The following is a 12040-nucleotide window of genomic DNA, read 5'->3' as shown; positions in this document are numbered from 1 at the left end:
CCAGCTGTGGAGCTTTTCCAAATAATGCGTCTGATGCACACGCTCCACGGGCAAAAGGATATCAAGCTTTCTAATGTTCTCATAGCAAACTAGAGCCATTTGTAGCTAAACAGCAAGTTCATATTCATAATCTCTGCCATCCTTCATTATGTAAAGTTGCATGCGAAACAAACTGGAACGCAACCAGACCAGGACGTAGTGCTGTATTACGTCAGAAAGGCATGCTCATTGTTAGGAGTGGCCAAACACCAACAAGGACAGAGGCCATGAAGGAAAATCATTAAGAGAAGGAAGATGAGACCCAGCTGCAGAGATATGTAGGATTATGAAGTTGCCTGACATTGGAACATGTCATGTTTTTCTGGCCAGTTGGCTTGCTTGTAACCTCACAATGACCCGCCATACACGCATAGGACGGCAGATATAATATTGGGCCCTTCGACAACAAACAGGGGCCCTGTGTGGAAACTAAAGTTCACTTTCAATGAATTTTTGTCCCCAAAAAGACAAAGACAATCTCTTCCTGCAAATAAGAGATTCGTTTTAAAGATGGAGGAGTGGGACCAACTACAGGACAAATCTCAGAAGGGTATGACAGACTCGCATTTAAACACAAAAGCCAAACTGAACATTGAGCCGGTACTGTAAAACTTTTGCATTCTATGTCTGCGAGCAAGATCTTGCATTTGAACTACCCAGCTGTAGAGACTCTTTGGTGAACACAGCTATGCCTGGCCACACAAAGAATCAATGTTTTACGCACAGAGTAAATATACCAAGCAGACAGTCGAAAATATGACATTTGAGGTAGCTCTGGGCCATTCCCTTCTAACCACCTAATCAGACACCAGGTGATCAGAGGAAAGCAAACGGAAAGGGGGTGGGGGGTGACGTCCTAGACAAGCAAGCAAGAACCGCAACAGAGGGAACAGAGACGGACATGGCGTTTCGTGGCTAGCGATCCCAAACGGCTCAGCGAGAAGCCAGGCTTCTCACGGAACGGAACATGGGCCACAGGTCGCATTGAACGGACGAGCACGCAAACGAGAGAAAAATCAATTGGATAAGAAAATCAAGTGGCAACCGGCTGTGCAGCTAAGACGAGCACCGACGCCCGTGATCAATGCAGAAGATTGATCGATCTGTGCGGCGCTGTGATTTAACAGGACAAACGACGAAGGATTCTGCATGGGGCCCAACGCAAGCACCAGTTATGTGGTAACAAGCCTTTGATAAATAAATAGTTCCAGTCATTGTTAACAGAGCAGAGTGAAATTTAGCAGTTTAAATCGGCTGCAGTCCTGGAGAGACTCGCAACAAATCCACAAGCTGCTGCGGAGATTCAGAGCTCGCACGGCTGCAGATAAAGCACACAGCGAAGGCCTTTGCAGGCAACACAGGAGGCCCGCCATCCAACACAGCAAGCTCCGCTTGTAGTCCTGCGAATAAAAGGGGGGGGGGACGTTTAGTTCACGCTCGGCGCGTGACAAAAAAAAAGGAAGAAGAAAAAATCCCATTTAGACCAGTTAGGCTCATATGTACCAAGAGGTGAGACTCAAAGAGCATGTGCAAGCCTCAGGGGGGATGCTATAGGCAGATGAGAGGCAGTGTGCTGCTAAAGTTTCACCAGCGCTATGAGCTGCTACTGTCCTATCTGAACCAATTACTTCTGCTCATTCTGCCATGCAGCACCGCCCACCCTTAATCCATTTGATGCTGGATCCGCATTTCATTCGTCTAATGTGCCTTACTGCTTTGCTGTGTTACTATAACAATAAGCAGCAACTAAAACAACAAAAAGAATGCGTTGAAAAATGGTACTTTCAGAATTTGCTGTGTCATTCTTTAATGCCACGCTCCCTGTCGATGAAAAAGCAGGGGTATTTTGAGCCCAGCTCGATCGTCTTCGGTTACTCCCGCTGGTGTGGAGACGCTGAGAGGCTGAGAGACACATTCCTGCGAGAGGAGAAAGCCTCTCGCCCACACTGGCAGGCCCACCTAAAATGTCAGCGCCTCCTGGCAGTCTCACAGCAGGTGGTCTTCCAATCCCAGTGCTGGTAGCATCTGCTCATTTGCACTGAGCATTCTTGCTGTTTCCTATACTAATGGTTTAGAACAGGGGCTGGTGGTGTTTAAACCCCAAAACAGGAGTAAAAGGGCAGCTAGTGTCCACAGCGCTGCAAATTATTTCATTGATTCTAGGCAAGCTATGAACATTCACCCATAGGGCCCGCACAGAATGCTCAGTATCGACGTCACACTTTGTCCCAAGCTTGAGTAGCATTTGGATGAGATTCTGTTCTGGCTTCTAAGGTCAGCTATGCTGTTAGCATGGTAATGGAAGCACATGGAATGGGCTCTTCGCGCCGCACTTGATTATTTACAGTGCATCATGAGGTGAAGGTTTCAAATCGCCTTCATCTCTATTCACGTCACAGCATTTGTGTTTGGTCTATGATCTGGGCTCTCAAATCTACGCGTTGCTTAATTTGCATCGTACTCGTCTCCAAAGGAAGGGGACGGCTTAACACAAATTAGCCACATCAAGGCATTTTGAGCGTTTTCATATAGAGGCAGAAGCCTGAGCATGTGCTCCGGGTGCCACTCTCCCTTGCCCTGGAATAGGCTTGCTCAGAATAGATTTGGGCAGATGCCTTAGTGCTGCGTTATTTGGAGCCCAAGGGCAATGGAATCCCATCGCCTCGCTCCCGGGATATGGAGAGACTCTCGCGACAGGAACACGAGCGATGGAACAACACATCAGCAGTCATTCAAAGAGTTCAAATAGGCACAGACAACAAGGTGAGCCAAGGGCACCAAAGGTCAAGCAAAAACAGGCATATCTGGGCCAGCCATGTAAAACACACTCCGGCAAACAGGATTATGGCTGTGCTCGGTGGGTCTCTCGCAGCAGCTGTGCATTTACTGTTAGGCCTACTTCAAGGCTGACTCTGATGGCAGCCATAGGAATGTGAATTAACAGAAGATAATAATGGCTGCTATGTTCATCTGGCATTATACCACACAAATCTTTTGTCCACCTCCCGCCCATCCTAGACAATCTCACAGCCTCACTTTTACATCATTGGAAGCATTCACTTACAATAGATGTGCGTACGCAAATCTAAATGTGTGTGCTCCTCAAGACGGCGCAGTGACTTTCAAGATCACAAGCTCTCAGATGCAAGCACAGAACAGCCAAGGTGGTACTGAAATGTGCATTATAAATATAGATACTACTGATTATTATTATATTTTTTTTTTTTTTTTAAACAATGGGTGAGGTTCTGTTCAACGTCATGACCCTTAGGAAAGACGGACCCAGGTGCGAAGTCTAAACTCCAAGTCAATGATGCAGTAAGACTAGAGACGTTGTTCCAGTGAAGGCAGAGAGGAAGCCGAGGGGGAACTATCAACTGAAGCCAGGAAGGGCACTCCGAGCCTGCTGGGGAAGGGGATACGGACACTGCTCTAACAGCAGTCTGCTTGACCCTACACACTGAGGGAATGTTTTACAAGCAGAACCCCGCTGAGAACGTGCCGTGTTCCCCCTTCCCGCTCCGGAAGGGGCATGGGTTTACAGCTTTGTTCAGGAAAAGGCGCTTACCAAAAGACCGAATTAATCAGAAACGTAAATACATGTCAGAATACATGTCAAATGTCAGAAATATCCTCAAATTACCCAACCGATATGTGGTAGCACGTTAGCATGATGTTTAAAAACAGTTTAATTTCTGTTTAAAAGGTTAAAACATGCAAATGGCTACAAGTGACACTAGGCATTCAAAGCTTCTGCTACCTTTCAGTCAATTGCATCAATGTGCATTACTTCAGCCGTCTCCTTCCAGAGGTTCGTGAAATCTTTCACAACTACCTCTGCCATTTTGCTGCACGATGAGGATGATACCACCAAACAGCTGTTCAAGATAGCACCAGTGACCGTGTGGCGCTCTCTGCAAAATCAAGGCGATAGCACCTTGAACCATTAGACGGTTCATGGATCAGTCATATCTTTCGATCCGTTTATCTATATGAGATTATTCGAGTGAGATTATTCTGAACAAGTGCCTATATCTTCAGTCCAATTCTACTTTATCACTATGACCAGAAGCTTAAAAATGAGGGGGGAACAGAAATTGTATGAACTAGATATACTGCACTGTAAATGTAAAAGCTACAAAGCAAACACATATCTATTTGAGAAAAGGAATAGATGTGGTAATTGTACAGCCCTTGATGCAAAACACTCAATAAAGTAAGCACATTTTAAGCATGTGGTGTTAGAGGGGTTTTAATCTGAAAGAGGCACACTACAGAAGCAGCAGTTCACCTCTTGCTTCCAAGAAGGGCCAACACCAGCCCCAACACGTAGCTGGCCCCACTCTGCCACACAAATATGCGCACACAGGCCATCCTGAGTGAGAGCAACGCACAGACCTCCCTACTGTTTAGAAGTATCGTTTATTACTAAAATCTAAAATGCTGGACGTCACTCAACAAGCCTGGTCATCTGCTTCAGGGAATCCCTGCTTCTTAGCGATAAGGAGATAAAAAGATAAACCAGTGACAGTCAAAGCTGCATATGGCCCTGGCTTGTAACCGTGGACATGGCATATCTGAGATGGGCAGGACCAGATCACTTTACCACAACGGTATGGCAAGGCAGGGTGGGAGAGGAAACCAATACGCACTCCACAGCACCGTCCAGCCTCCTGTCCATTCCTGATGGCCACTCTCACCAACAGCTGGATTTTTACACTCATGGGAAATGTGGAGGTGGATTTTTTTAAATTGTTTGTTTTGTTTTCTTTTTCCTGGTTGCATTCTAATTAGAAACCTAACCCAGGTGGCAGCTATTTTAACTAAAGAGGTTGCTTAGGTAAGATTCCTGTGTAGCCAAGTGTGAGACATGAAAGCTCAAGTGGCATCTTGAATCTTAAGCAAGGAAGGCATTTATTAGTCAACTAATTGACTTCCAATGGAATCAGCTGAGAGGAAACAATGAATATTTCACGGGTTGTTTGAGCATCTTCAGAAAGCTCTGAATTCATTTGCAATTTTGTATAAACAGCAAACAGCAAGGGAGCATCTCCTTTAAGCTTCGTGGATTCTGTGGAATGAACTTGTGGAGTGGCAGCTCCGGGGATCTCACATCTACTAGCCCACGGAGGCCAGGAGAAATTCAAGCTATTCCATTCAGCAGAGCCAGCTGCTGCCTCTGAAGTCAGTCAGCACTTTCATGGCGGTCTGCAAGGAAGCACCAACTCAGCAGCTGCGTCTCCAGCACGAGCCGGTTAGACGGCTGGTGTTCGGCGCGAAAGAGAGACCGCAGAAAGATGCGGCTGCAGCAAGAGTGTGAGCTATATTTCCTAAACTATGGCCCCTCCTATCCCACTTTGATAAATCCAAGCAAATGACAGACTTTTTGTTGTTTTTATTTATTTATTTATTTTAGATGCACCAGTTTATGAACAAATATATAGGATTAGAGAGGGGTGGGACTTTTCCTTTCCAGGTTTTAACCCCCAGAGCAAATGGTAGATATTTGTGAACGAGAAACGCATCCATTGGTGTATCCTGCACTGAGACAGCTTTCTCTCCATGTCACAATAATCATGCGTCTTGTGTCTAATGGATCCATTCAGATTCACAGTGTACTATTATCTCGCAAATGTCTGCCCTATGACAAAAATGCAAATGTCAATCAAAGCATACCTTGCACTGAGGGTCACAATTATTTACCAGCTAAGGTGAACAGACAACACTGTTGTGGGCTCCACTGGAAAGCTCACATCGACCACTTTATTAAGACAAGAAAACGGTTTGTACAAGAGCTCACATGCTAAAGTTATCCAAGTATCCTTTCATTTCAAGTGTAGCCTTAAGGGTCATAAGCGTCACCCTGCAATATTTTTAGAATACAACCTTGCAAGAAAGCAGCAAAGAAATAACCGCAGGGAAAGGGGTACTTGTGGCAAGAGAAGGAGCAGAGAAAGTCATGTGAGTATGCAGTACAGCACTTTTACGGTTTAGACACCTTCAGTTGTATTACACAGGTTAGGATGTGAGTGAAACATGAAACTAGCCCACGCACTCTCACAGTGGATGGCCAAGATTGTCAACATGCATTAAATCTTTCTGGCAAAGGCAAGAAAAACCTTCTGCTGATGGGCTTGTACGAAGATCTGAACAGCCTTAATCTCAAACAAGTGTTTTCTGTGAACTCTCTAGGCCCACAGTCTTCATAGCTAGATTAAGAATTCAGGACTATAACACAATGAACATGCACGGGAAGTTTTAGCAGACACGGTGTGCGCAAGTACACATACATGTATAGTATATAAGAGAACTCAGGGTGTCGGGTATAAAAGTAATGCCTAGGAAATCTGATCTCTCGAGCCTGTCTCAAGTCTCCTCCGTAGTGCTTGGCCTCCGGACTTGCAGGCAGGGCATAAACAGCACCAATCAGCTGGATACTTCTGCGCCCACAGTGCTCTGTACGCTTTCCTCTCTGGGCCATCTGCTGCACGCTCCCTGCTCACCCATCTGTCTCGCACATCCTCCATCACGTCACCTTGCAGACACGACCTTAACACCATTTCCAAACAGAGTTGCTTTCGTTATTGACCCCGTTCATGGCTGGAGCCACATTTCAGCAGGAAGTGCAAAGGGTAATGGATTTCTCCCAAACATGCTCTGTTCTTATGGCGCAAAGGCAAAAGAGCGAACCGTTGCCCTAAATGGGAGCACAAACGTCTTTGTAGATGTGCCCATAGAGGGAAATAACTACAGAGAGGTATCTTAATTCAGCTACGACATAGGCACGCGTTTTATTTCTCTCTGATCCAAGGCCTGTGGCTTTGCCACTTGTTGTGGTAGTGTCTTCTGAAACTATATAAAGCTCTTTAATGAGTCCCAAAGCACAGGAACGATTTCCCAAAATGGCAAACGATTTCGGTAGGTAGCCCCTTGCCCAGGAACCACATGTCTGAGCATGGAAACGTTTCCGTATGTTAACCAACGCCCTTATTTTCCACGAAGATGAACAGCTTAATTTAGGGCCTGCTTACAAACACGGTGCGTGCAGGCCAGTTGTTGAGGTGTAGCATTGCAACATGCGGCCAGCCAACTCTTACCATAGCGCAGACCGGCCCCTATTTGACCACGCCCATTCCGGCACTTCTTTGACCTCTTTGACCTCTTTGACCGGTTCTGAACTGATCACTCAGGAAAAGTGCAGATAGAGCTCTTTCAGACACCCTGAAACGGGCGTCAGCTGCTTTTCTGCAAAGATCAATATGTTTCGCTTTGCCCTGTTTGTGGCGAAGGGCCTAAAAATAGAAGACTGGCTGCAGGGCTTTTTACAGCCACCCGTTAGGGTCGTAGGAGCCACTGAAGGAGAAGCTGGGCACATGATAAACGAGCACAAATTACCCATCATCCACTCTAGAACAAGTCCTACCTAAGGCCACACTGCATTAGGTGGCCATGTGGTTCAGAGCCATTTCCCTACCTGTGTATCCGTCCCATGTCTAAACCCCATTAGAGTGGACGGTTTCAGCCTACACGCCGATGTGTGACATAAGCGACCTGTCCGGGGTGGACTTCACCAGTCCTGTTGAAATGACAGCGACGCAGTACAGGGTGACAGTTTAAAACACGGGAGAGACTAGCAGTGCTATATTCAGGCTGCTGCCAGTGCTGCACCAACTGCTGTCATTGTTCATTTCAGACTGACAGACACGAAGACCGAATAAGGAAGCGTGAATCATATCTCTAGAGTTTTATACATCTAAAATACAAGTAGATATTTTAGATTTTAAATATATTAGCAATCTATGTGCTGTAGTTCATCAAAGAAAAATAAAGCTAAAATTACTTAAGCCGCAGTAATACTTGTGCTAATAAGCTGCAGTAATATTTTTTCTAGAATAAATATGAATATTTCAAATATAGTTACATTTTATCAACTCTACACCAAATACAAGAAATAATAAATATATAAAATAAACTATACACTGGTGACAAATTAGGACAGGGCTAAATCATTAATATTTAATGTAAAAACTACCAATGATATAATGTAACATTTTGGCCTGAATTACTTACTCAACAGAATTCAGAGAATAGATACAGCAAATTCCTGATAAAGATTTCAGCTTGTCCGAGCAGGATTCTGAGCATTACGAACCAGGGCCATCAGATCTCAGATAATTAGGAAGTTGGGTTTCATTTTCAAGGATAGCACATTGCTATAGTTTTTATTGTGTCTTATCCTTTACTTGTCTTAAGCTCCTTATGCCTATATATTTATTTTTATTATTTTTCTATTTAAATTTATATTTGAACTTTCTCTCTTCTCAACCATCTTCCATACTTTTTATTTGTTAACATTTTTTTTATTATTTTTTTAAAATGGTCTTGTGTATGAAATGATGTGCTGCATAAACTTCCTTAGCCTTTTTCCCTTGGAACCATATGTGCAACATCCAATTTACAATTTGCCTGTGTTCTGGCCTGAGTATTGATCTTCATAGCAAAAATCAAACATAACTACATCACTTAAGTGGGACAGCCTGTTAGTTATGAAACAGGGACCGGAGCAAATCACCCCAATGCTGCAAGGTAGATGCAGCACACATGCAGAACTTCAGGCAAGTGAACACAGTTAAATGTTCCTGCTTTTGGATTATCCACAAAGCTCGACTTAGCATCAGTTCCACACAGAGATGGCGACTGCCATTCGCTCTGCACTGAAGAAACAAAATGGCCATCACTCTTAACCATGAAACACAAACACACACACACACACACACAAACTCACCCGCCTGCGGCAGAAGGGCAGGCCCTGGGCGATGATGTTAATACTGAAGATCTTCAGTACTTTCTGTGGGTGCAGTGGCTCCTTGGCCACTTGTTCCGGCTCGGCCATCTCGAGCGCCTGGCTCTGTAGGAGAGCCCCGGGTTCTTTCTCTTTGCCAGAGCCCTTGGGCATCTTCCGTCGAGGGCTGGCCGACGAGAAGCGAGGGATGGGGCAATGTCGCAGCATCGCCAGGCCGGGCTTTAGCTGCTCATATCTCGCTCTCACAGGCGGAACGTTGGCTGGTGGTTTGGCAGACAACGACAACAACAACAACAACTGCAACTAAAACTAGCAGGTACGGTTCCGGAACCTTGTCAGAGCGGGTGTGGTGCAGAGCTGCGCGCTGCTTTGCGGGGCAACAACGTGCTCCTTCCCCAGACTCTCGCCCCCTTTTAAAATATCCTGTCCATGTGATGTCAGCATTGCCTGGCAGCTGCTCTCCTGTGTGACGTACCTCAACCCCCCCAAACCACCGGCACTGGGGGACTGTGCACCCTGGCCACCAGCATGGGAACGCGAGGGGGCGCTTATCTAATACCACTTGTCAGACAACCACTGAGCTTCCTTTAGTTCCCAGTAGCTCAGCCCCACTCAGTCTGATATGACAGTGGTGGTGCTACTGATATACTTCACCATGGAACACAACACCTAAATAAAACCAAACAAAACATCTACCCCCAAACCCTACTGAAAAAATGTAATCAAATCAGTTAAAAAATAAAATAAAAAAAATTCCATAATCACAATGTAAGCATCGTGGGCAACCCAAACCATCATGCCATACCACATATGCCAGTGTCAAATCAGCATGTGAACAACCCATGTGGACATCTGTTTACAGTCAGTGAGTGAGTCTATATTCACCATGGCGCAGTCCACGGCTGCAGTCTCACGCATTTCCTTTGTTCGCTCTAGGCTCAGACGGAGCACTGCTATTCCTCCAGCAGCCACACACAGTCAGGTTGCCGTGATGTTCCAGTCATTTCCCGCCTGGCGATTTAACAGCTCTGGGTTTATTTGTGAGGGGTTGTGCTTCTAGGGACAGGTGTGACAGAGGGCTCCGCTACAACCTGCCACCCCTTGGTGAGGGTGTTGTGACGGATCGGCTGGCTTTTTTCTCCTTGTGCCCTCCACAGACGGGCTGTTCAGCATAAATAAAGAGCTGCCGGGGCACTTGAGTTCAAACGTTCACAAACGGCCTGCCAGGTTAAGGTCTGGGCCTCGGGTCCCGGTACAGAGAAGACTGAGGCGAAAGTGGGCTTTTCTTTTTGCTGCTGTGAGATGACTGAACAGTTACCCAACTACTGCTTTTAATGAGGCACTGTGCTATGCAAGCCTTCAAATCAGTGTCAGAATTGCATTTCTTAGAACAGTGATGGATGCATGAGGATCAACTTTCAGAAATCCAATTTTTACATTTACAGCATTTCGCAGACACACTTATCCAGAGCAACTTACAAAAGTGCTTTGTCGTTTACTCATAGAATACATCCTGGCCAGTACAGTAGGTTAGAGTTCAAGATACCGATGAACTAGAATACTGTTGAAATACAGGAAATAATGCTTATGCCTAGAAGTGCAAAAAACACAAGCTCCATCTGAGACAATACGTGCAATAAACAATAAAGTACGAGAGTGTGTTAGTCAACAAAGAAGTCAATAAACAATACCCTGCAAGAAGTACTAGAGTTTCAGTTAGTCAACATACGAGCAGGGTCAGTGGTCATTTAAAATATCCCACAAATGGATGGGTCTTCAGTCTGCGTTTGAAGACTACAAATGACTCCACTGTCCGGACAGCAAGCAGAAGTTCGTTCCACCATCTAGGAGCCGGGAGAGAAGAGTCTCGGTGCTTGTCTTCCATGAGACTTGAAGCTTGGTATTTCAAGCCGAGCTGTAATTCTTACACACCGTTGTGTGTGCAAGATGCGCAACAGTGGGAGAATGAAAGAAATGAATTTTTTTTCCATTCTTAAAATTATTTGTGGATATTTTCCACCAGCAGAGGTCTACTAGACAACGGCAGCGCAATTCCCCTCCTCCCCCTGGCCAAAAAAAAAATGTTAAATGGGAGAAAAGGAAGAAAAAAGGAAACCATGTATGGATAAAAATGTCTCCTAATGGCCAAAGCACTTACTATAGCTTAAGTGAGTGTGGACATAAACTGGGGCATTTTTAGCCTTGCCCTGGAAACCCAAAAGTGGCTCCCTTGCCTGTACACACAGACCTACATTAGAGTTTCCCTTAATCTCACAGCACTGATGCATGTGCCTTATGCACATAGCAGGGCCTTAACCCGCCAGCATGACTGCACAGAGGTAATTGGTGGGAATGCAGAAAATGCTGAGGATTTAACCTCGGATCGTTCAGAATGCGGCCGAGGTCCTTGTGTTTAAAAGGAATCCCTTATCCTGCATGCCTTGCTGTTTTTGTACAGTCTCCTGTGGCCTGTACAGGCAGGGGGACAGCTTTAATCAAAAGTGAATGTCAGGACTACACAGGTAAAAGACAAAGACTCTCTATTAGGGGCCACAGCAACAGCTGTGGATGGACTGAAAAATTTCTGAAAGACGGCATAAAAGCTGGAACCAAAGGAAGAGGAATTCAAATCACCAAAATTGTTAAACCACATACACAAATGCATGCACACACAAAACAGCAGTGACATACCAAAGAACACTTTTCCCTCCGAACATTTCCCCTAAAAAATTACTGTGGAGTCCGAGGTTCGTGGGGTCACATTCAAGGGGTGACTGAACCAGGATACCTTGAGGCAAAAGGTCAGACTCCCGAGGTTCAGGTTTCTCTACACACATGCAGATCATTCACAGCTAAGAATTCATAACAGCAAGTGCTCACTGTGCCATGGACGAGTCCAGGAAACAACACCTACCCTACAGCCGGCCTCCAAGAGCTCCAACAAAAGGTGCGACTAAATAAAAACACAGAGGGGAAAAAAAAGCGAGATCTTCAAAGGGCTGCACTGGATTAGGGTTGCTCTAAACATAAGCCACACATGTTTCTTTGTCTGGCCCAGCGGACAACAAAGGCTATGTTGCTGTGGTGGTCGCCCTTCAAGTAGCCACTACCAACATGGATAAAATCACACCCCTCGTATGTACAGGGGCCACCTGTGATTTTGAGTTCAAATGACACTGATGCCAAGCATGGGCCCTC

General features: G+C 45.5%; 2 protein-coding genes across 8 annotated transcripts in view; both read right to left on the bottom strand.

Annotated features, from left to right (window-relative positions):
• LOC113582219 (F-box/WD repeat-containing protein 7) overlaps positions 1–12040 on the bottom strand; it is a 79585-nt gene that overhangs the window by 57197 nt on the left and 10348 nt on the right. The window contains exon 1 of one of the 7 annotated variants that reach the window (XM_027017879.3): positions 8825–9213. The exons of 4 other annotated variants lie outside the window; for them this stretch is intronic. In XM_027017879.3, coding sequence (XP_026873680.2) covers positions 8825–9049 — 225 coding nt within the window. In that variant the 5' untranslated portion in view covers positions 9050–9213. Of the gene's footprint in view, positions 1–7513; positions 7559–8824; positions 9214–12040 lie in introns of those variants that run through there. 2 more of the 7 variants (XM_081714685.1, XM_035530339.2) reach the window with 2 other exon arrangements.
• LOC113582221 (uncharacterized) overlaps positions 9380–12040 on the bottom strand; it is a 56914-nt gene continuing 54253 nt past the window's right edge. The window contains exon 4 of the mRNA XM_081714690.1: positions 9380–11795. Coding sequence (XP_081570816.1) covers positions 11703–11795 — 93 coding nt within the window. The 3' untranslated portion in view covers positions 9380–11702. The remainder of the gene's footprint in view (positions 11796–12040) is intronic.

The sequence above is a fragment of the Electrophorus electricus genome, chromosome 5, assembly GCF_041902795.1.
Source record: "Electrophorus electricus isolate QZ-2024a chromosome 5, ASM4190279v1, whole genome shotgun sequence".
In the NCBI taxonomy this organism is placed as follows: domain Eukaryota; kingdom Metazoa; phylum Chordata; class Actinopteri; order Gymnotiformes; family Gymnotidae; genus Electrophorus; species Electrophorus electricus.
Note: the sequence above shows the minus strand (reverse complement) of the source record. Positions and strands in the feature narration are given on the sequence as shown.